The following is a 26,104-nucleotide window of genomic DNA, read 5'->3' on the forward strand; positions in this document are numbered from 1 at the left end:
GTTTCCTATGGGAGGCTGCTGCTGCTGCTGATGACTCAGCTTCCTGTTTGCACACACATAGAAGATAATAGGAGAGACGAGTACTGCTGGGAACTTCCTGTGCTGGCTGGAAGCTCATTAGCATATGAATAAAAACGGACTTATTCAGAAACCACTGAGGCAGTTTACATACTAAAGGTAGGTGTGGAATAGCATTTCTAAAGCCTATGTAAGGACGTGATTAGTTAAAAATGACTTTTCCCAGTGATAGAGCCCCTTTAAAACGAGGTGAACTTACCATGGACACTAGAAGTTACACTCTTGGGTTGATTTCCAAATAGTTGGTTTTGCTTGTGGAAAACAATGTTTTAGTAACCAAGGCCTTGGGTCCAGTATTGAATATTACATAGTCACTAAACCTTCAATGAATATTTGCATAAATTAATAGTATGAGTGGATATAAGAAACTATCTACTATATCTTAACAAAAAAAAATATTTCTTTCTCCCTTTCATCCAGTTCTTTTCTCCTCCCTTCCCCAGGAACTACTTAATCACTCTGAATTGTCTGCTAAATCCGCCTTGGTTTCCCAAGACAGACTGTCAGCTCACAGAGTTATCAGATTAAGCTTCCATGAGATGTCTATAGGAACGGGAGGAGCTGAGTAAGATTACTTGCTCACCACAGTGCTATATTCACATAAAGGGTCCATTCACATGGAGTAACGTGCCGCGTGATCTGGCACGCAAAATAACGCCGCGTATATAATCCAGGCTCCCATTGAAATCAATGGGAGATTTTACGGCGCGCAGTCTCACACGCCGTATACGTGCCACATACATCGTGTGAACTCCCCCTAAAGTAACAGAACTTCCCTTGTCCGGTCTACAACAGACTTCATAGCAGCAAGCCTACACCCTCGACCTCAGAGACAACTGTGAATTAGGGCCTGTGGTGGGGGAAGCTGCTAAAGTATAGAAAACAAGCCATATTATGGCCAGAAATGCTGCATCCCATGTACACACGCATAAGTGTATGGGAACAGGAACTTGCCTGTGAAATACTGTACATTATTCCTGGTTTTTAGATGAATACTTACTGTAGAAAACACAGATCTCAGGACCATATTGCAATCTGGAAAGTAAGTGATTAACACAGTTCTCAGCTGCCAAGAGACGAGGAAAATACTTCATGCCCACACATGACTATTTTAAGCCGAGTACGTGGTGTAAGATTCTCCAACACTACACCGGTTATTTAGAGATAAAAAAAATAAAAAATTGAGGAAAGCTTGTACAAAGTGGTTTATATATATACAGTACTGTAGGTGTAGGTGTACTGTATATATACTGTAGGTGTAATCAAACGCATCATACTGTCCCCATAGCTGTATTGTTGACATTAAATGCAATTTCCTATAATGTACCTATTAACAAATTGCTTTCTACTGAGCTTTTCTTGATGTAAAATAAAAAATTGCAGCAATGAGGAAATCAAGCTCTATAGCGACAGCTGTCATGTTACGATCCACCAACACTGATGGAGCCAGTGTTGCGCTGAAAGTTCAAGGATAACCACCATAGAATACATTGGCGTTGTGCTGCAACAATGTATTTCCCATTGCTGCATGTAAAGTGTGTGAATGAATGAATGAATGAATAAAAATGTTTGTTCTTTGTACCGTGTTAGGCAGTGGGTAGGAAATGTAAAAAAAGAAACAAAAAAAACTTGATAGTCTTCAGTAGTTGATACCATTTTAATGGCTAACTAATAATGATGACAGATTACAACGTTTCGGAACTTTCGGCTCCTTTCTCAAGTAAATTTAGAAACCAGAAGGATGCATGTTTATGTACGTTCACCTGTAACACACCCAATGTAGTGTATTTGATAATGTGCACCAAATGTTCCACTGATAATCTGTATGTTGGAGAGACCGGACAGCAGCTTAGAATGCGTATGAATTCACATTGCCATACAATTAAAGAACGAAGAATGGACCTCCCCGTATCAAAACATTTCTGCAATGAGGATCATAATATCACCAAACACATGAAAATTTTGGTTTTAAGAAGGAATTTTAAATCAAAGAAAGAGCGACGGATTTATGAGTGTAAACTTATGACCCTGCTTCAAACACTGGAGAAGGGGTTAAATCTGTCACATGGTTTTATGGCATCCTACAGAAATCACTGACCTGAGACCCTGAGAACTGATAAACTGGAATTGTTTACATTGTCTCTACCAATTACTAACAACCCTCTACCCCCGCCCTCCTCCTGGAATTCTATCTCTGTGCCCTTTTGTATATAAATATTCATCCTTCAGAAATGGTTTTTAAATTTACTTGAGAAAGGAGCCTAGACGTTCCGAAACGTTGTAATCTGTCATCATTATTAGTTAGCCATTAAAAAGGTATCAACTACTGAAGACTATCAGGTTTTTTTTTTGTTTTTTTTAATGAATGAATGAATCCATCCATCAAGACCGGGGTACCACGTTTGCGAAAATGCAGTGTCAAAAAAAAAATAAAAAAAAATGCAGCACTTTACAGTACCTGCAAAGTGGATGGGATTCTGGCTAATTCTATCCACGCATTGCATAAAAATATCTGCAATGGAAATTTAGTGATTTCAAAAACCGTCGCGTTTCTGTAAATCGCAGCATGTCATTTATACCAATGGAAACGCTGGCGTGACATGACTTTCTGTGACTAGCGATGCAGGCAAAAGTGCGAAACATTGCCGTCATGTTGCTGTCGTGTTTCAGCACTTTTTCGCTGCGGCTCGCTACGTAGAGCCTTAGCCTAAAGAAGTTTTGGGTGAGTAAATAAAGACGTTTTCTAGGCTATAAATATTGATGACCTTTCCTAAGGACAAATCATTATCAGATCGGTGGGGTTCGCGCACCTTACACCCCCATAGATCATCTGTTCTCAGTAACTGATATACAGAGAATGGAGCTGGCAGAAGACAGCACTGTTCTCTGTGTAGTGCTCACACCAGGTTACTGCACATCACCTTCAATTCACTTTGGATAGGTCAGAAATATTATTAGCCTAGAATATTCCTTTAAAAACTTGCATAAGTCACCAGCTAATCTATGGGTCCTGGTCCTTCCCAATACAGATATGACTGCACAGCCCATTTTTGATCACACTAGTGACCCATCTTAGTCAGATTTCCGGTGGTGTCAAGTAGGACTAAGAAGAAGATGCCAACTGGAGTTGACCCCCATTTTACTGTATAGTCATGTATATGTACATGGAACAGCTTACAACCTACTGTATGGGTGTTGCGTTCCTCGCAGAGGTAAAGTATGACTAATACCCATTATGTTGAAAGACGTGACTTTTTCTTATTTTCTACTCCTCTAAGTATTTCATTTTCCTGCCAGCGGTGACAAATGACTAGATTGGTTATTGTGATTATAATGAAGCGTGCCTGCTGATCTATAACACGTTATACCATACCTTCCTCCTAGGTATATCAGTAGGTCACCTAAACCTATACTGCACTTATCTCCAATACATCTGCTCAGAAATACACACCGGAAAGCAGCAAAACTTGTGGTGACCTTGGAATATATTATTTAATCCTACGACGTAAAGGATAATAAATCTATGCCATGTCTCAAAATGCAGTCAACATGGAAGCATGCGATTCTCATTGGCATCAGCTGTGAGCCAACGTGATCTGCTTGGTAATGCACAGCTGGTGTTATTTTTAAAGGCTCGGGTTTTATTACAAAATGAATGATTTTTGCAGGAAAAAATAATGACAGACGGCTTCTGCCTGCTCAGTCTCTTGAGCTGTGAACAGTTATCATAAGGAACACTGCGCTCTGATCTCACCACAGAGCTGCGCATCTTCTCCGAGCACAGTTGGAAAATGTCTATCTGCTTTGACACAAAGGATGAGGCACAAATGTGTGTTGGTTATACACATGTACAAGTTGTCTGTATTCATCTCCCATCAACAATAACAAGGAGTCGAAACTTCATCTTTGCACGAATGGTTCTTAGCAACTTCTGTGCATGACCTTGTGCAGTTATTTTTCGGAGGGTTAGTATCTATCGCTGACCTTCTCAAATCTTACCATGAGTAGGTACAGATACAGTATCCGTTCAGATTATTACACCATCATGGTGTGACCTGCATGCTGGCATGATATGCCTCCCACCTTATCCAGAATTTATAAGTAGATGGCATCACATACATTGCTCCATGTAGGCAGTGAGGATATAGACCTCTTAGTAATAGTCATGTAACACTAGGTTCAGACTAGTGTTCGGATTTTCCGTTCTTCGAGTCCGCTTGGAGACCCAGAAAACGGAACCTTACATCAGTTACCCGCGGACCTGTAGACCAGACCTGGGCAATGTAGGGCCCGCAGGCCACATCCGGCCCTCTGACTGCTTCTGTCCGGCCCGCATAGCTTTTGGAACTTTGTTCAAGGACCTGTGATGACATCATTACAGCCTATCACCAGGATAGACTATGTCTCATTAGTGAGCGGAGCCACATGGGACTGTGTGCTTTCTGCAAGCTGCCTGCAATGGAGGCTGCTGGATGATAGAGAGAAGAGACAGCATGTGTGAGCAAGAGGGGGGAACTAGGGGCAGATGTAGGGGGGCAGTTACACTGAATGCACATGGAGGGGGGGACATTAAACTAGGGGGAAGATGTAGGAGGATATTAAACATGGGGGGTAGCTGGAGGAGGACATGTCTGGCGCCAGCTGCCCCAGTTTAATGTCCCCTCTAGTTTCTGCTAGTTTACACTGGGGCACCAGGAGAGGGACTTAATACTGTGGGACATTTGGAGGGGAACATTATAATTTGGGGGCATATAATGTACGAGTGACTGTAGGAGGATTATACTGTGTGGGGGCACATGGAAAGATGATTGGGAATGGGTGGAGTCAGCATCGAAGTGGATGGAGCTAAATTTGCCACGGCACGCATGGCCCTCTAGAACCGTTACAATCTCTCATATGACCCCATGGGAAAATTAATTGCCCACCCCTGCAGTAGACTATAATGGGGTCCATCAGGTTTCTGCCTGAAAAATATGTATGTTCATAGGAAGTTGTGTTCAATATCTACTACCGTATAATTATCATTGCCTGACTTTCTGGAGACAGTCAAATGGCAGGAGCCCCCTCCCCCCCATATACATTAGATAAGACTGGTCCTACCAAAATCAGTGGGTTCTGACAACATTAACCTTATGTGTATGGCCACTGCAAGAGTTTGATATGAAATCTTACTAGCAGGATGTATGAATCTTAGAGCAGGGGTCAGCAACCTTTGGTTGTAAAACTACAACTCCCAGCATGCAAACTTGCTCGGCTGTTCTTGGAGCTCCCATGGAAGTGAATGGAGCATGTTGGGAGTTGTAATTACAAAGAAGCTGGATTGCCAAAGGTTGCTGATCCCTGTCTTCGAGAGTTAATCTTACCATGGATTGCTAATTCTTTACAAACAGATATATATTCATAAGGATTATATACTAGGAGATGAAATAATGTACAAAACCTACATGGAAACCAGTACATCAGTCCTCATGATAAGAATTTTGATAAGGAATAGATCCAGACAGCTTCTACTTAATAAGTAAATTCCAGATTCTGGAAGATGTATCTGTTATGTGCGTTGTCTTTACTTCTAGGTGTCATCTTGAAATTGGAATCCCAGTTGTCTATGGATGGGACACTCCATAAGGTGCACTCTACGGAGGAGCACACAGAACATCTTGGTTTATTTCTTTTATAGCCATTTTACTTTGCTATACACTCTGCAATCACTAGACTGTTGAAACGTCTCCAGGAACATATGGTTGGGATTGTCAATAAATAATTAACATAGCTATTCATTTCCAGCATTGCATTATTGGTAGGTGAAGCGGTCGTACTTGTATCAAAGGGAACCACAAGGGAACGTTGGAAAGCACACACACCGCGAGTCAAGGTGACCTGCTGACCTATTTTTCCTTGAGTAACATAGTTTCAGCACAGCCTTAGAATGATGAATATTATTCCAACATCATTCTGAAGTACATCTATACCTTATATGTCACCCATAGCCTCATCAGCACACGAGTTACATTCAGCTTGGCTATTTTAATACTATGGTATATGTTCAGAGTTTTATCCGTATAGATGTAGTATATACAGTGGTATATACAATGCTACCTTTTATGAATATACAACTAGTTCTCTGACTGCTGTTGATAAACTAGTGGTGTATTATATAATCTCTTACATCCTACCAGGTGACCTCAATTCTCTCTGTATTGATAAGAACAAGACCTGGCACACAGCATGACCAGGCAGAGTAAGAGAAATGTCGTCAATAAACCCCCAGTCGAGCACTTGTTACATGGAACATGGCCAAGCCTTATGGTCTGAGATTCAACAAAACTGAAATATTTATATTTTTTCTACAAGAACAAATTTTTTTAAAGATTCTACACTATAGTCAATAAATAGAAGCAGTGTGAGACCGCCGTTCCCCCAGGGAGTCTCTCTATATTCAACGCTATGAAAATTATGGAAAGAGACAAGCAGGCAAGGAACGACACACATTCATGACTAGGACCATGAAGTGAATTTTGTCAGGATCAAAATGTTTCCATAATTATTGTAATTATGCACTTATTACTACTTATTATTATTGATAAGCACATTTTTCCATAATGAAACCCAATAATCAATGCCTAGGATAGGTTATAAGTGACTGATCGCTGGGGTCTGACTGCTCGGTGGCTTGTTAGTCACTGTTGTCCTCTTAAAAGTCTATGGGATCGCCAAAGATTACTGGGCTAAGTCAATACATATTTTTAATTACCGCATATAAGGGCTCAGATCTACTACTGTGGTTAAGACTAGACTCTGTCATAAATGTGGCACATCGTAGGGTGCATTCACACGGAGGAAAATGGTGCTGAATTTGGTGTGGAATCCGCGTTAGATTCAGCGCTGAAAAAAAAAGCCTCCCATTGACAACAGAAAAAGGAACCCATTGAAATCAATGGGAGGCTTTTTTTCAGCGCTGAATCTGACGTGGATTCCAGACCAAATTCAGCACCATTTTCCACCCTAAGGCACCCTAAGGGAGCCTTCACACGGAGTAAACGCGCGTGTATTTTTGCAAAATACACGTGTAAAAATAAGACTCCCATTAACTTCAATTACTGTACATTTTACAGGCGTATTTTGCAAAAATACACGCGCGTTTACTCCATGTGAAGGCTCCCTTAAGCATATCTGGCTGCAACTTCTACCATCTTGGTACATGTAGCTTGAACTAAAATTTTTCCGATCTGGTAGACATGGGGGAGTGGCTTCTCACAAAGAGGCATAGCATAAATATGCTAAGTTGTGCATTAAAAAAAAAAAAAAAAAAGTTAAATCTATATGTTTGTACCGTAAATAGGGATGACCTCCATGAATCCTCGAAGAAAAGCAAATTTCCTGGGCCTGGTGGAATAATCCCACATCCGCCACGCTAGCAGTCATTGTGTACGTGACTTGGGCACTTTATATGCTAGTCACACCTGAAAAATGGGCATGGCCAACATGTCCACGACCTAATAAGGGGCATGGCGGAGTTCAGTGCCCAAAAGGGGTACGGCCATGCCATAGGGGGTGCAACATAATCCATAAAATTTCAGACTTCTCTGCGTCTTCCATTCTCCCTGATTTCCACTACCCAAAAGTTGCCTATTATGATTTACCGTCCTACGTACAATAAAAATAAGACACTGTGATATAACTTTGATCTGACAAACGTCACAACACGTGCCCTATTCTTTTTCAATGTATTTAACATCCTCTGCTGAGATCTATATTGCTGCAGATACAATAACAGAGCGTATCCACGATTCCACCCGAGGCTTCTGACATATTGAGAACAACCATTCATCCCAGGTTTAGTGACAAGTACACACGAGAAGGTGATGGATTGGGGTATATACAGGGTTAAAATAACTCTCTGTACTCAAAAACACAGTCTGACCTACTTTCATGTTCTAAGCTAAAATCTCCCGGCATCGGCAGAGACGAGACTCTCAGACCCAGGAAAGTCAATTAAAAAATAAATAAGTCATACGGCCCAAACATAGATTTTAAATATTAATTTGGTTAAAACCTATTCCGTTGCTGTGGGCATTCTAGTGCATTACACTGACTCTTAAGACTTAATGTTTGAGAAAATGTGTAAAGTTATATGAGGAATAACTCCATGACTATGTGACAATTATCCCTGTATATAACATCCGGTCTCCTGGAGAGGTCGGAGAGAAGATGCCTATTAGATAATTGATGGCTTCTGAAGTTTGATGGCACAAGTTTCCAGACTCCACTTCACTTTCACACAGCAATGTATCTTGAAGGCTTCTTGAAGAGTCTTTCAATCAATAGCCTTCCTGAAATGATTCAATCCAATGTCAAGGGTGACTACTGCTCTCCAAGTAAATATCCCAATTTATTTCGCCCTCTCCGAGGCTGAGAGTCGCATCTGCAATACTGCATTTAATTACAAGACCAAGCGTCTTCAAAAACATGGCAGGCTACTAACTCAGGAAGTGTCCAATGTACGATATTTTCCTGCCATTACCAATATCTTTTTAACCACATCATTTATATACGGTAATTGACATAATTAGAATCTGAAAAACTCAAGAAAAATTGTAGAATATTCCATTGAGTGTTTAGAAAAGTCTACTCCAAAATTAAGAAACACGTCTCTCAATTCTCACCCATAGGTTGTCACTCTGTAAGATGTCTGACCCGTAAAAGGGGATCTGTCATCAGAACCCAAAAGATCAACCCACAGGTAGATAGGATAGGGTCACTTGAATAAAAGGGTGTTTTACACTTGTGAATCGGAGGCTCAACCACTGAGATATATAGCTCCGTGGAGCAGCCATTCTACCTGAATGGTTGGGTTGAAATACTGGGTTCTTGTGACAAACTCCCTTTTAAGAGGTCTTGAAACATGAGCAGGGAAAGCTGAAGACAGAGCAGTTTCTGAGTTATTGGTCCTCATCAGTACGGAGTTGGATTCTTCCTGGCTGAGTTAGGGTTTGTTCACACTACTGTTTTTACAGTCCATTGCTGTCATCCATCAAAGGGTGATGGTATCGGTCATTAACAGTAGTAGAGTAGCTGACATGACATGGAGCCCCCTCCGTATGTGTCCGTTTTCATTAACTTTAGTGTAAAAAACACGTCATGTTTGTTTACTTTTGTCCCCCTTATGCTAGGTTCACATTAGGATTTGCGTTTCCATTCTTTAGGTCCTCTTGGGGATCTGAAAAACAGAAACCCTATCTGCTTAAAAAGACTATAATGGGATCTACTGGGTTTCCACCCCAAATCGGTGGAGAGAAAAGTCCTGTTTTAAGCACAAAAATGCTTCCGTTTTGTGTTTACAGCTCTTGTACACACCTCTGTCCTTCCATCGTAACAAATTCTGGGTAGTCTGATCCAGAAACAAAATTCCTTTCTATCTGATCTCTAATTTTTCAGTGCTATTATTAAGAGTTAGGGGACAGATACAGGGGTGAACCTGCCCCTCTCGCCGCCCGAAGCGAACAACAGAAAGCCGCCCCCCCCCCCCCGGGGAGGAGGGGGCGTGGCGGAGCGGAGGGGGCGGGGGTTTATCAAAGGGGGAGGGGCTTAGCACCGTTCGCAGGCAGAGAGCAGGCACGGAGAAGACCTGCTCTCTGCCTGAGCGTGAATGGGAGGCCGCTGGAGCAGTGCTGTGTCCACAGGGCCTCCCCAATCCACCGCTCCATGCTAATCCAGTCCAGGACAGCTTGTCCTGGACTAGCTTAGGTAAGAAAAAATGCCGCCCTCCCTGGGGCCCTGCCATAGCGCCGCCTGAAGCGCTCGCTTCAGGTCGCCTCATGGGAGGTGCGGCGCTGGACAGATAGAAGGGAGAATGACTGCAGGATCAGACTACACAGAATCAGTTTGTAGTCTGTTACCATGGAGACACATTGGGGGAGTTTTCTGATGTAGTTGGGTAATATTGTTGTGAACATTTGACACAAGGTCCTTTCTTGAGCCAAACGTGTGCCACAAACCTGTTTGTGGCGTGAGTTATAATGGAAATCAGTACCAGTTTCTAACTAGTGTACATCCCCCTTCTGGCGCATGGGCGCGTGCCAGTAGTCTCCTCATAAATCAGTCACTGCCTGCACTAGATGGGGCCTTTAAAGGGGCTCTATCATTAGAGTTTACAGTTTTTAGATAAACATATGCCTGAATAGCCTCTAAAAAGGCTATTCAGGTGCTGCTAGTCGCTTTTGAATTCCCCCTCCCCCCGTTTTTCTGAATTACCATTAACATGTATATGCAAATCAGTCCTACCGTGCACAGTGGGCGTTCAGTGCACCCCCCCCCCCCCCCGATGTCATAGCTTGTTCATGCCCTCCTCTCTTTTTTGACATCCTTCTCCTTGCAATTCACCGCCTCCAGCCCAGCTGCTTCGATCGAAATCTCACGCATGTGCGCACTCTCCTGTGCCATTTTTGTGTAGAGAACTGCTCAGTTCCCCTGAGAACTACGTGAGCGTGCAGCGTATGCACAGTACGGTCGCCGATGTTCTCTACAGGAAAATGGTGCTGGAGCGTGCACATGTGCGAGATTTCGATCAAAACCGCCAGGCTGGAGCTGGAGAATCGCAAGGAGGAGGACGTCAAAGAAGAGAGGAGGGCATGAACAAGTTATGACGCGGAGGGTGCACCAAACGCCCACTGTGCACGGTAGGACTGATTTGCATTTACATTTTAACGGTAATTCATAAAAACGGGGGGGGGGGGATTTCAAAAACGATTAGCAGCCCCTGAATAGCCTATGTTTAGCTAAAAAACGGAAAATCTAATGATAGAGTTCCTTTAGACTGGCGTATGAAATGTCAGTCTTAAAGGGGTATTCCCATGACGCTTGTTCACTAACCTGCAGGCTGTTGTGCTCTATTCACTTCCTGCATTTCTTGGCACATTGGTGGGTGGGGTTTCACTTGTACTGGATTGGTTGTAAATGAATTACCACAGTGTGAAGCTGATGTAGCAGAGCTGGATTTGAGTCAGTTTGCATTACATACAGAGGTAATGGACTCCCTATCTCAGCCCTTATCAGCCAAATTCAATTAAACCGACTGTTAAGAGCTCAGAAATCCCGGAGCTCTCACCTCGCTCTCACCTCCCCTATCTGAGAAGCTCCACTACTTATCAGACACAAACAGCTCAGAGCTGCTCCCAGCCCCTCCCCCCCCCCCCCTGAGAGCAGGCAGCTACCTCACTTGACAAATGAGCAGATAATCCCAAGGGCCATAGAAACGCAGTGTAAACAATGAAGTGAATACATTAAGATAGCGGCCAAACAGAGCAGTTTTGATAAAGCAATGCATTTAGGAAAAGTCTTAAAACCACATAAACTAGCAGTATAGATAGGATGCTTGTGATGGGACAACCCCTTTAAATCTGCCCCATTGGTCTGCATAAATTCTATAAACACAAATGAGAAAGCATTTTTTTAAGACAAAGTGAAAAATGTATTCATTATTAAATTAACATGTATTAGAACAACTGAAAAAATGTTTCTAGGGCTATACACAGTGGGATTTCTCACAATGAAAAGCTTTCTGGTTAATACAGTGAGAATTGAGTAAGTATCAATCCCCTACACATTCTATATGAGGACTGTATGTATCTCTTCACATACTGCACTATATTTCAGTTTTATCTCAATAGAAATAAATGGTGGAGGTCAGAAGAAGATCATCCATTATCTAGTGGAATTATCTCCGACTTCCAAAATATGTCTCATTTGTAGGTAAGAGATACGTGACCGAATTAAACTTTCATTAGGAGCGCTCCGTATGTCATCAATCTTTCATTACAGCATGACTTAGAAAATCATTTTATCTGATGTTGCTAAGGAAGCTTTTATCTTCTAAATCCTGACCAAATGCACAAGGAGACGTTTACCTGTCCTAAAAGGTTTCCAGTTCACATTACTGTTATCAGCGGAAATTCATTATTTCACCTGCAAATTACATGTTCACAAAGGCTGAGATTTCTATCTGTATTCCATTTAATTACAGATAACCAGCTAAGAGCATCAGCCCAGACTCTGGAAATTTGGTTGATATTTACGTGCGAGAAGGCAAATGGACTGGATGACAGTAATGGTATGTACCAGGTATGAGCCATTAGAAATAGTCCAAAAACACATCGGTAAATCTCCATGTCATGTTATGTCCTTGCGAAATAAAGGAAGATCTATCCCATGCAATAAATATAAGTAATTTTCTGGCGACACGTTCCCTTTACGACATTTACATTGTGAGACACCCATTGGCACCACAATGGAAATGTCTTAAAGGGAATGTGTCGCCAGAAAATGACCACGTTTCCATAAGACTTTTAAAGAATTTGTGTTGCTTTAAATGCTTCGTGTTATTTTCAATATTTCATAAAAATCCTGAAAATATTGTAATTCCTACTCTTGCCACTAAGCCTAATTATTGACTTCCTGTTTCCTGTAGAAGAAGGACAACGAGTCATAGATATCATGGTCTGGAACAGACCCTATGGGAGAGCTTTCTAGGCATGGTCATTGGTAGATAAGCTGTGAAATCCTCTATTGTGACCAATGGATTCTGTGTCTTATCTACATATAGATGATAACTGTGATAAACCTGATATCATAAGTGTGCTGATAAGTAAGGTGGCTGCTGCAAAGAAACCACCTACAGAAAAAAGGAACTGTCAGCTTATTATTTGGCTTAGTGGACAGAGTCGGGGCAGCAGGGTTTTTTTTTTTTAATGAATTTATTTGAAATCATCAAAACTTTTTAAACATATATTTTTAACATAAAATTTGATTGAAGAACTAGGTTATTTTCTGGTGGTACATTCACTTTTTAACCTCTTTTTTTACTGGGTTTTGCAAATGACAGCAAACATCTTAAAGAAACATGAATCCGTCAAATATTAAACATCACCAAAGTAGATGAGCAGTGTTACTGCATCTTAAAATGATAAATTCCCTTTAATGAGCAATTACTTAGGTATTATTCCTTGCTATATATCACTAGCTTTAGGTTAGGGACATGCTGAGATCCATTCCCCTGCAGCACTGCCAATATAAGTGAATGGGGTAACATTATAACCCTGACAATAAAATTGATCAGTGATCGATGTCACAATGTGACCCCATTCACTTAGATTAGTTACAATGTGACAGGGTGATCTATTCATCTTTGGACAAGACATGGCTGTGACAGACAAAGCTGCTGTGTAGCCCTAGTCTTAGAGGTTTTATGTAACCAGAATATAATGCACTTTATAAACTGCCCTATGGCCGATGATTCTATATCATATTACCGTATATACTCGAGTATAAGCCGGCCCGAATATAAGCCGAGGCCCCTAATTTTACCACAAAAAACTGGGAAAACTTATTGACTCGAGTATAAGCCGAGGGGGGGAAATGCAGCAGCTACTGGAAAATTTAAAAAATTAAAATGGTCGGAGTTTTTGGGTGCAGTAGTTGCTGGGGAAGGGGAGGGGGTGTTTTGGTTGTCTGTCTGCCCCTTCCCTGAGCTTGAGGACTGGGTTTTTTTCTTCCTCCACTTGGAATTCAGCCTGGCTGACTATAGGGGATCTGCAGTGCTCCTATTAACCCCTTCCTGACAGAACAGGAGCACTGCAGATCCCCTATATTCAGTAGACACAGGGATACCTAATGTGTTTGTGTTTCACAGTCATTTTCTATTTTTATGTGTACTCTAGGGAAAGGAGGGATTTACAACTTTTATTTACTTTATTTTTTAATAGCTTCTTTTTTTCCTCACTATTTTATGGGAGATTCTATACATTGATATTGCAGCTGGTCATAGACCCCCCCCCCCCCCCTCCTAAAAAAAAAAATATATATATATTTTTTTTATTTTTTTTTTGCTGACTCGAGTATAAGCCGAGGGGGGCTTTTTCAGCACAAAAACTGCTGCAGCATATTGGAAAAAAGTCTTCCACTGTGGGCTTGGGCAGATCCGACTGCGCGTATCCGAGCGGCCATTATGTGGTGGTCTAAGTGAGCATACAAGCAGAGTACGCTCGTGTACCAGACTATCACAAAATGGTTGCTCAGACATGCGCAGTCGGATCTGCCCGAACCCACAGTGGCAGAGCCGACTGCCTATGCATGAGCTATTAGATAGGTATAGTGCAGTGTCAGTGGCCTGCACAAGTTCTGGAAAAGAGGAGGAGGGGACAGAGCACAAGCATGAAAGCTATCACACGGAGGGGGGGGGACGACTTCTGGTGCTCTAGGAGTCTCATTAGCATACACAGAAGAAACCAAATTTTGAAGAGACGGCAGGGAGAATCAAAGTAGTAAAGGTAGGAGCCTTTTTAAAGGCCATTCCAACATTTTTCAAATGATAGACTCCCTTTAAGAACCTATGGGTGGTTTAGTGTCCCAAATCTTCCCTTTAATGGGAATCTATGACTACCACAATCTCTTCTAAATCATTTCTATACAGTATAGGGCTAGTTATTGTCATAGTAAACCTAACTTTTTTGTGACTTTGAATCCATGTGCCAATAAGATCCTCAGTGCACCCGGGACGTGGCTTGTGCACTCGATTTTGCCTGCGCTCAATGCACAATGAGACCGGTCAGTCTTCATATTAGGGTGCAGAGCTGGGGGTGAACTGCCAATGAAAACTGGTGCTCTAGTAAGCGCGGTGGCGCCCCAGGTAGGTAGGTGATATTCAGCTCTAAAACCGATATATAGCACAAGAGCTACAAGAAGCCAGTGACTACCCTGCATTGTTTTATCTTCTGTAGTAAACCACTAGGCTATAAAACTTGTGGAGGAGGATACGGATAATATACCCAGACTCCTCCACTCCACCTGGGAAGTCATTGCAGGGGCTGCAGGTTTGGCGGTAAGATTAAAGCCAACCATAGCTTTCATGTAGACACCACTGCCCCCCTTCATCTACCAGGGGAACAAAGGATTGACATGATGAGTGTGGTATAGTCAGGTTATCTCCATAGACATTACATTCTAGTCCAAAGTATATAAAGTGGATAGCTAGCTAAAAACTAGTCTAAAAGTAGACTCAGCAGATGAGGGGGTGACAGCATTTACTCCTACAGTGTCCTACATAAAATATTGCAAGAGATGTATATATATATATATATATACACTCACCGGCCACTTTATTAGGTACACCTGTCCAACTGCTCGTTAACACTTAATTTCTAATCAGCCAATCACATGGCGGCAACTCAGTGCATTTAGGCATGTAGACATGGTCAAGACAATCTCCTGCAGTTCAAACCGAGCATCAGTATGGGGAAGAAAGGTGATTTGAGTGCCTTTGAACGTGGCATGGTTGTTAGTGCCAGAAGGGCTGGTCTGAGTATTTCAGAAACTGCTGATCTACTGGGATTTTCACGCACAACCATCTCTAGGGTTTACAGAGAATGGTCCGAAAAAGAAAAAACATCCAGTGAGCGGCAGTTCTGTGGGCGGAAATGCGTTGTTGATGCCAGAGGTCAGAGGAGAATGGCCAGACTGGTTCGAGCTGATAGAAAGGCAACAGTGACTCAAATAGCCACCCGTTACAACCAAGGTAGCCAGAAGAGCATCTCTGAACGCACAGTACGTCGAACTTTGAGGCAGATGGGCTACAGCAGCAGAAGACCACACCGGGTGCCACTCCTTTCAGCTAAGAACAGGAAACTGAGGCTACAATTTGCACAAGCTCATCGAAATTGGACAATTGAAGATTGGAAAAACGTTGCCTGGTCTGATGAGTCTCGATTTCTACTGCGACATTCGGATGGTAGGGTCAGAATTTGGCGTCAACAACATGAAAGTATGGATCCATCCTGCCTTGTATCAACGGTTCAGGCTGGTGGTGGGGGTGTCATGGTGTGGGGAATATTTTCTTGGCACTCTTTGGGCCCCTTGGTACCAATTGAGCATCGTTGCAACGCCAAAGCCTACCTGAGTATTGTTGCTGACCATGTCCATCCCTTTATGACCACAATGTACCCAACATCTGATGGCTACTTTCAGCAGGATAATGCAATGCCATGTCATAAAGCTGGAATCATCTCAGACTGGTTTCTTGAACATGACAATGAGTTCACTGTACTCCAATGGCCTCCACAGTCACCAGATCTCAATCCAATAGAGCATCTTTGGGATGTGGTGGAACGGGAGATTCACATCATGGATGTGCAGCCGACAAATCTGCGGCAACTGTGTGATGCCATCATGTCAATATGGACCAAAATCTCTGAGGAATGCTTCCAGCACCTTGTTGAATCTATGCCACGAAGAATTGAGACAGTTCTGAAGGCAAAAGGGGGTCCAACCCGCTACTAGCATGGTGTACCTAATAAAGTGGCCGGTGAGTATATATATATATATATATATATATATATATATATATATATATATACGCACACACATGTCCTCATTTGCCATCCCCGTATCGAGGGTGCTGGGATATTCATGGGTGAGATCGCTGCACGTACAGAATATTTTTGGTTCTTTTGTTACAAGGCTTTATCTAGAGTATTCATTATCTGCTGGTATAATGTCCATATGTTCCATTGTAAGATACTTGTACGACCAATTATTTAGCATCTGGTGGCATTGTTTTATTACGTTGCTTATTCCTATGCATTGTCATACACAATAAATGATATGGATTACGTCATATGTCTGCTGATGTGTTTGGTTACGGTATATTTTACTCTTCATCTTGGTCATAGAGGGAATATTGTGACATTTGTTGCTGGGGGTCTATAAGTTAATAATTAGCTCATATAATATTGCTTCTTATAACGCAGATAACATGGGACAAGAATACAGGCTGACTGACAGTCATGGAAAGACCCGATGTGACAGGTTGCACAGGCGGCACTGTAACATGTTAGACTTTTATTCTAATGTGGGTGGGCACCGTCATCGCAACATCTTCAGACACATTCCTGTATCATTCCCATCCTTCATCTGGTACTGAAGAACATCTTATACATCACATACTCTGTGGCCTGAAAGGCGGCGATGTGAGATCTCCTGCATCTACTGACGGCTTTCCTGCAAATATTCATTGGAGAGATAGCAGAATGTGGAGCAGCTGTAACTCACTGTCATACGTCTGGCAGACAGGAATCATTACACTCCTACCACTACACAGGAGAATTTCTGCTCACTATGTATACAGGATTTCAGTAAAATGTAGTGGGATATAAATCTAAAACTTTACCAACCATCATACAAGAGAATGGATTTATTATAACCCAGGGTACTGGCCTGTGCACACGTCTCATGTGGAAATAAATATGTCCGCAAGTCTAGAAAAGGATATTATAAAGAATGACCCAGAAAATGTGTGTGAAGAGCGTGGAAATGGTGTATAAGGACACAGCTATATGGATGGGAGTCTCAGAACAAATACTAAATATCAGGCACAATTCCCAAGATGCTTTATAGTAGGTTGAAGACATTTATAACACATATAATACAACTACTGCATTAGTAGAACAAATGCAAAATGCCTACTAGGGTTGAGCCGATCTTGACTTTTCAGGATCGATTTTGAAATCCGATTTCCGATCATTTTTCATTCGAACCCGATCTCGATCCCAATGCAAGTCAATGGGATTTTATTACTAATCGGAGATCGGATTTTAAAAACAATCCTATTCACTATACAGCATGGAATCTAACAATTGAATGCTTTAATTGTAAGAATCTACGCTGTGCAGTGATTTTTTTAATCACTAAGTAGCCAGAGGATTTTTTTTTTAATCCTCTGGCTACTTAGTCCCCCCTGGTGTCCACTTACCTGCAGAGATGGCTGGTCCGGTGCACAGTGTTCTCGTTCTTCTTCGCCTCGCTGCCCCCGCCTCCCAGGTTAGGAGAGTGTGGGCGGGTACTGGGAGGGGAGACGTCATGTCTCCCCGCCCTGTACCTGCCCACACTGTCCTAAGCCACAAACCCCGCCATCTTCCTAGCTCTTTAACACTATCCTGGGAGGAGGGGGCAGCGAGGCGAAGAAGAATGAAAACACAGGGCACCGGACCAGCCATCTCTGCAGGTAAGTAGCTACTAGAGATGTTAGCTAGTCTCTCATTAGAATGAATGGACACAGCCAGCGTGCAGGGGGTTAAGGCTGTGTGCCGGCTGCTTCCATTCATTCCTATGGAACCGCAGCAGAGCTCAGAATGAGCAGAGCGTATACTCAGTGTGAAGGCTAACATTGTTAGCTTTTCCCACAATGCTTGGCCAGTAGCAAAGCATTGTGGGAAATAATCACCGATCTCGATCCCACCTAAAAAGATCGTGTTCGGAATTCCAATCGTGATCGTGAAATTTTCTCGATCGCCGATCGGTATCCGATCTTTTCCGAACACGATCGCTCAACCCCAATGCCTACTGGATGACAAAAACTAGAAGGTCTAGGTTAGAGATCCCATTTACTAATACTCTATAAGGCCGGGGTCCCATGTGGTGGAAACGCCATGGCAAAAAAACGTGGTGCTTTACAGTCCCTGCAAAGTGGATGGGATTCTAGCAAATCCTATCCACACGTTCCAAAAAAAATACGCACAGCGGAAATTCTGCGTTTTCCAAAACCATTGCGTTTTGGAAATCACAGCATGTCAATTATACCTACAGAAACGCTAGCCGTTGGCCTATGCCACAAAAACTACTGTGGGAAAAAATGCAATGCATTTCTGCCGTGGTTTTTCCCACTGCACTTTTTCGCTGCACCCCACTATGTGGAGCCTTAGGCCAGGTTCACGCGTGCTGGTTTGCAAAAGTCTCCCTTGACCAAGTATTTTCTCCTGAAACCGTAGTTATTACGCTCAGTGCACAAATAAATATAGAAGCATGGTCTGCAAGCGACTAGTCTTAAGCCTCTTAAGTAAAATCTCTCAAGCAACTGACTTTTGACAATGTTTACAGGTTTCTGTACTGATGGCGCTCAGACAGAAGCAACTTTGGAAGGCGGCACGGAAGGATGAATCATAATACCGCCAGACCTGAACCTTGTAAGCATTCCTCCTTGTAGAACATAGGACCACTGCATAAGACCCATCATAAGGATCTTGGATGGAGAATGCTGAAGCCTGTGCTGCTCAGAAGTCACAAAGATCTCACCTCTTCAAATGCCCATTGAGGGAAGCAGTAACATAACAGTAACAGTCTTGTTGTACAATACACAGCTTCCATTACATTTCTCACTATCACATAATAGACTAGTCATATATATATTCATTGTGCCACTACACTACAGGCGCCTATCCTGAGAAGTGGATTACCGATTAGGCATCATCCTAAAAAGTCACAGTTACCACCTACCACATTATGGCTCCTGTACAGATCAATCTAATGCCTAAGTTCAAATGGGGCTAGTGACCGCATATGTTGGTCCTGATTTTGATGAAGGAAGCTGCATCAGAATCAGGACTAAAATGCACCTGTCGCAGCTTCCGATAGTTGCGGCTTCCAAATGAATGGTCCTAGTCCGGAAGGATTGTCTTGACGCGGATGCTCGTGGAAAAAGGAAATGACCGGGTCCCATTGCAATTCAATGGAAGGCGGTCTTTTGAGCCGGATTTTGACTAGGATTCCGCATCAAAATCCAGACCATTTTGCCCCGTGTGAACGGGCCTAATACGTGAATGCATTATATGGATGGCCATTCATTTCCGTGGCCAGCAGATTATATTCTATAAGCCAGCTTTCTTACAAGGCAGCAATGAGAATTTTTGACTACATCGCTGTATTATTACTAAAATAAATCTCTTGCCATAGAAGCCTATCAGAGAATTGCTGCATTTCATAGCATGTAGTGGAGGGTAGGAGTTATCTTGTACTTTTTAGCCATTTTATATTATTGTGATTTTTTTTCTACAAGCAAAAGCTTCCAAACATGAGTTACATATTTCATGTACAGCTACGCGAATGAGCCGGAAAAAGCAAGGGTCATTCAACAGAACTAGCCCTACCTTATGGAGACGAACATGGCTGGCTGCCTTTGAGCATACTTTTACCAGTTTACATAAAGATAAACTATTAAATATGAATCCATGTTGTTATAGGATAGAAATAGTGTTAAAAAAAGAAAAGAAAAGCCACCTATGAGAGGACCACGTACCAGCGGCGGCAGACAGATTCCTGATAAATTCACTGGCCTCACAGGTAACCTGTGCATAAGCAGCACATGGCTGCTGAGTCCGGTTGGTCGCATGTTCTTTGTGTACAGATCACCAGTGAGGCCAATGATCGGCTGCAGTTATGACCTGAACATTGAACGTCATCATTTGTAGCTGAGTTGGACGAATGGTCGTTCATTTCCGATCGGTGTCCTGGCTCACTGATCAGTTGACACTGATGAATCGCATCTTTTAGGATACCATAAAAATGATCTATTGTCAGTAGCACAAATCCCATTGTGAAGAGGGGATGTGTGTCCAACAGCTGCAAACTGTATGGGAATGAACGACGACATTAAAGGGATTCTACCATTAAAACTTTTTTTTTTTTGTGGATAAGACGTGGGAATAGCCTTTAGAAAGGCTATTCATCTCTTACCTTTAGACGTGGTCTCCGCCGCGCTGTTCCTTAGAAATACCGGTTTTTACCGGTATGCAAATGAGTTCTCTCGCAGCGATGGGGGCGGGCCCCAGCGCTCAAACAGCGATGAGGGCATCTCTACCGCTGCCAGAGAAGTGTCTCCAAGCACCGCCTCCTTCTTCGTCCGCCGCATCATGTTCAATGTCTTCTTCCGGCGCAGGCTCGTAACCTATCAGAGCAGACTGCGCAGGCGCACAGGCCACGGGAAAATGGCCGCTAACAATACTGTGCAAGCGGCCATTTTCCCGTGACCTGTGCACCTGCGCAGTCTGCTCTGCTCTGCGTTACGAGCCTGCGCTAAAAAACATTGAAGATGACGTGGCGGACAAAGAAGGAGGCGGCGCTTGGAGACACTTCTCTGGGGGCGGTGGGGACGCCCTCATTGCTGTTTGAGCACTGGGGCCTGCCCCCATCGCTGCGGGAGAATCATTTACATACCGGTAAAAACCAGTACTTCTAAGGAATAGCCTGTCTTATCCACAAAAAAAAAAGTTTTAATAGTAGAATCCCTTTAACAAGAAGTGACACATGTAAATAAGTGTGAGTGATATGCTAGATGGTCATTCACCACTTGCTACGGGCACACAAGTCTCCCTATGGACTAGGACGCTTAGTTATTGGCCAGGACAGTATTTACAAGTATGTTGGTCTCCAGAAATGCAACTTGAATCTCCAAAGCCCCAATGCAAAATCTGTACCACCCCCTTCTCACCTCATATGCATTCAGAACACTAGTATCTGGCCATTGGACCCCTTCAGGCATTAGGGGTCTGGGGACGGCTATGGCTCTGCTTTCCACAACAGTTTAGCCCTTATAATACAATATTATAATGTATGAGAGCTGGTTACAGGCTATACTGTATACAAGGTCTGGATTGCAAGTTATCAGAGAGAACTTTGTATAAGACACTGAACAAGCAGCTGGTGTAAGGTCTCAGTGACCTTTCAGTACTGTAAAGGCTTAGAACAGGACCATATAATATAGATTGCACCATTTATCCGTCTGCTGGTAGACCTATAGGTCACTTCTCTAGGTGATGGTTACTTTCTCACCCTGTACAGCTTACTTCAATGACTGCGGAGGTTACTAAAACACCCTCGGGTAATGTCCCTTGGCTTGGTGTGACTTAGCAGTCTGCTTTGTTAGGACACCCGGATGTCTGCAGCTTGAAGAGCATTTGTCTAAGGGAAAAAACACTTTACTCCCCCAAAATGAAAATAAAAACTCGACTGATTTATATCAAAGGGTCTCGCTGTCAGCTATTATTCCTGTACAATGCAGTATGGAAGGACTCCTAAATGATCAGGACAGGTGCTCTTATATAAGATGAAAGGAGACGTTCAGATGTATAATGAAGGAGCCGAGACGGCACAAGGCAAGTCAAAGATTTGCATTGCATCTGACACAGATGATGTCAGGCACTTTACAGACACCAGCACCAGAACTACAACTAAGCTTTATTCACAGTGACAGTGCAAGGGGAGATAAAAGCAAGCGCCTTTGGGGACCAGGACAGGAGACAATAGAAAGAACGTGGTAAACATAGCTTGTATTTCCAGGTAGTGTCATGTGCATGGCTGAACAGACATCCTGCAGGTAGGTTACAGCCCTGGTAGACCAGTGTATGTGAGAAAAACACTGAAAGACTACAAAAATGTCTGAGGTTTCGTGTCTCTCTGTGGACTAGATCATCTCAACTTCTTGGATGGAAATCTTCATGGGGTTCAGAGTTTCACACAAGAATCTCAAAGTCAGTATCTTATGAAGAAAAGTAGCTGGATGGTACGAAGGACAGAGGATACAATGGCCTCATTGTACATTTATTATGCAATGGTACTTCTCGGGCCATTGTACCACAGAAACACATTAAGAGGAATTCATCAAGTCTGGTGTCATACATTAGTCTACTGTGCATAGAAGTGAGATGAGCCTAATTTATTAAGAGGCGTATGTCTTTGAACGATTTAGGCGCAACTCCGACCCCCTATAGATCTCTTTAGAAACAGTAGCTTCCTGCAATAAAGAGCAACTTGGCAAATCGATAGCACTGGACACATAAGCATACATATACACTGAGAATATCCTTATACACGGCACTCACTACAAGGATACACACTACACACTAGCCGGAGTAAGGTTTCTGCACTCACCGTCCATTATCTCGGCCCACTCCCCACACTCGAATGCTTACAATGGGCTGTGTATGTAGGAGGGTGCGGTCCATAGGATCTACTAGATTTAGCATGTCATTCTCTAAAATAAGATACATGTCTTTACCCTAGAAAAGAGTAAAAAAGGAATAATCCATCAATTGTGGTTAGAATATTACACATGGCAGCAAAAATTAAAAACTAATTTACTACATACATGTTTTTACATGTATGACTTTACCCCCTCCCATCTAACTGAACCCAATGGGGGAGGATTATCAAGACCTAAGTTCCCATTACCAAGAAACAAATATACGGTTATTGTCACAACGAGTTTTACCTTTAGTTTACTCTGAGATAGACCTAAAGTGTTGGAGATGTTGTAAAAAGGAGGGCAGCCTGTATCAGATTTTCTGGACATGGTGTAAAAACACCACCTGTGACCATTAGGGGGCATTCACACGGAGTAAAGTGATGCTGATTCTGGCACGATAACTCACGGCAGAATCAGCGCTGATAAAAAGACTCCCATTGACTTCAATGGGTTCCGTTTTCCGTCAATGGGAGTCTTCTTATCAGCGCTGATTCTTACGCAAGTTATCGTGCCAGAATCAGCGCCACTTTACTTTATGAGAGTTCCCCCTTAAAGTCACAAGTGGAGATAAAAGGCAACCATCATAAGTTTGCAAAAAAAGTCAAGTTTATGTAAAAAAAAAAATACTGTATATACTTGAGTATAAGCCGACCCGAATATAAGCCGAGGTCCCTAATTTTACCACAAAAAACTGGGAAAACTTATTGACTCGAGTATAAGCCGAGGGGGGGAATGCAGCAGCTACTGGAAAATTTCCAAAATCAAAATGGTCGGAGTTTTTGGGTGCAGTAGATGCTGGGGAAGGGGAGGGGGTGTTTTGGCTGTCTGTCTGCCCCTTCCCTGAACTTGAGGACTGGGTTTTTTCTTCCCCCCACTTGGAATTCATTCTGGCAGAATATAGGGGATCTGCAATGCTCCTATTAACCCCTTCCCGACGGAACAGGAGCACTGCAGATTTTTTTTTTTTTTTTTTGCTGACTCAAGTATAAGCCGAGGGGGGCTTTTTCAGTACAAAAACTGTGCTGAAAAATTCGGCTTATACTCGAGTATGTACGGTAAGTGAATTTGTGCCAATGGCTTGTGTTGAGTCCTGTGATAAGTTGTTATGTGTAATAAGATGAGTTTAGCAAACTCTGGCATAATTTTGTGATTACCGTGGCTAGAAGAACTGTTCCTAGGCTAAATACCTCAGGATTGCTTCTACAAAACTTGATTATTATAGGGAAGGTAAGGCTAGGGTCATACATTGAGGACTTGCCTATGGCAGATCTACATGTATCTTTACTAAAGGATATACATCAGAAATCCGAGGCTGCTATAAATGTGCCGTGTAGTCAGATTTCCGGGGAAGATCACTTTTATTTGATCCATTGGTTGCCTTTCCTTTTTCCTCCATGTCATTTTACTATGTGTGGTGTAATAACAATGTAGTGAGGATACAACTGGCGGTGTGTTACTTATAAATAGATTCATTTTACATTTTCGCTTTAATCACAAATGATGTTCTGCTATTCGGTAGTATGATTTATTAAGTGACCTAGATGTGTGCTTACAAGTGAACATTAGCTGCATCCCTTTGAAGCCTCAGTAGTGAGCTACACGGAGATGCCAGCCCCTAGCCTATCGTTAATATTTCATGACAATGTGTCTACTTTATATAAGGCTTGGGAGAGTAAGTCTGAGTTATATGTTTTACATCCACCCCAACTGGTATGGGTTAATATACAATCCTCTTCATAAGGAAAAACACAAGTACTAGAATGCACACATTTAACGTTAAACACAAAGTTGCCAAGTGAATAAACATTGCCGTATTATTAAATAGTTAAACTCTTAAGCTTGTGAGGAATACAAAATAAAATCTGTATTTGCTCAGAAACCCTGCATTCACTGAAACATCACTTTATTAATGTAATATGTACTATTTATCTAATTTTTCTATATTTGAGTCGATTCGAATAGTATTTGAAACATAGTTTCAAATACCTCACTCCCATAGGAATGAATGGGAGCGGGTGAACAGCAAGGGGTTAAGTGCCGGCCGCACCCATTCATTCCTGTGGAGCGAGGTATTCGAAACTAGAGTTTCGAATACTATTCACTCATCTGTAATATTTATCTATCTATCTACATATCTGTATGTTCTCAGAAAATCTGCACTCACTGAAACACCAATTTATATGTAATATGTATTATGTTAACTTAGATAGATAGATAGATAGATAGATAGATAAATAGATAGATAGATAATCTGTATGTTCTGTATGTTGTGTTATATATTTATATAATCTATCTACATATTTATCTATACATCTACATATATGTATGTTCTCAGAAACTCACTGAAACACCAAGTTATATATGGTATGTATTATGTTAATAAATGTAAGATAGATAGATAGATAGATAGATAGATAGATAGATAGATAGATAGGAGATAGATAGATAGATAGATAGATAGATAGATAGGAGATAGATAGATAGATAGATAGACAGATAGATAGGAGATAGATAGATAGATAGATAGATAGATAGATAGATAGATAGGAGATAGATAGATAGATAGATAGATAGATAGGAGATAGAGATAGATAGATAGATAGATAGATAGATAGATAGATAGATAGATAGATAGATAGGAGATAGATAGATAGATAGATAGATAGATAGATAGATAGATAGGAGATAGATAGATAGATAGATAGGAGATAGATAGATAGATAGATAGATAGATAGGAGATAGATAGATAGATAGATAGATAGATAGATAGATAGGAGATAGATAGATAGATAGATAGATAGATAGGAGATAGATAGATAGATAATCTGTATGTTCTGTATGTTGTGTTATATATTTATATAATCTATCTACATATTTATCTATACATCTACATATATGTATGTTCTCAGAAACTCACTGAAACACCAATTTATATATGGTATGTATTATGTTAATAAATGTAAGATAGATAGATAGATAGATAGATAGATAGATAGATAGATAGATAGGAGATAGATAGATAGATAGATAGATAGGAGATAGATAGATAGATAGATAGATAGATAGGAGATAGATAGATAGATAGATAGATAGATAGATAGGCGATAGATAGATAGATAGGAGATAGATAGATAGATAGATAGATAGATAGGAGATAGATAGATAGATAGATAGATAGATAGATA

The 26,104-nt window shown here is 41.8% G+C and overlaps 1 protein-coding gene across 6 annotated transcripts in view; it reads right to left on the reverse strand.

Moving 5' to 3' along the window:
- The window catches only part of APBB2 (amyloid beta precursor protein binding family B member 2), a 385,145-nt gene that overhangs the window by 45,276 nt on the left and 313,765 nt on the right, over positions 1-26,104 (reverse strand). For 5 of the 6 annotated variants that reach the window (XM_075261547.1, XM_075261546.1, XM_075261581.1 and 2 more), the window contains one exon: positions 22,825-22,952. In XM_075261547.1, the coding sequence (XP_075117648.1) occupies positions 22,825-22,952 (128 nt within the window). Of the gene's footprint in view, positions 1-1,078; positions 1,180-22,824; positions 22,953-26,104 lie in introns of those variants that run through there. The other variant, XM_075261576.1, reaches the window with a different exon arrangement.

The sequence above is a fragment of the Leptodactylus fuscus genome, chromosome 1, assembly GCF_031893055.1.
Source record: "Leptodactylus fuscus isolate aLepFus1 chromosome 1, aLepFus1.hap2, whole genome shotgun sequence".
NCBI classification, from domain to species: Eukaryota; Metazoa; Chordata; class Amphibia; order Anura; family Leptodactylidae; genus Leptodactylus; species Leptodactylus fuscus.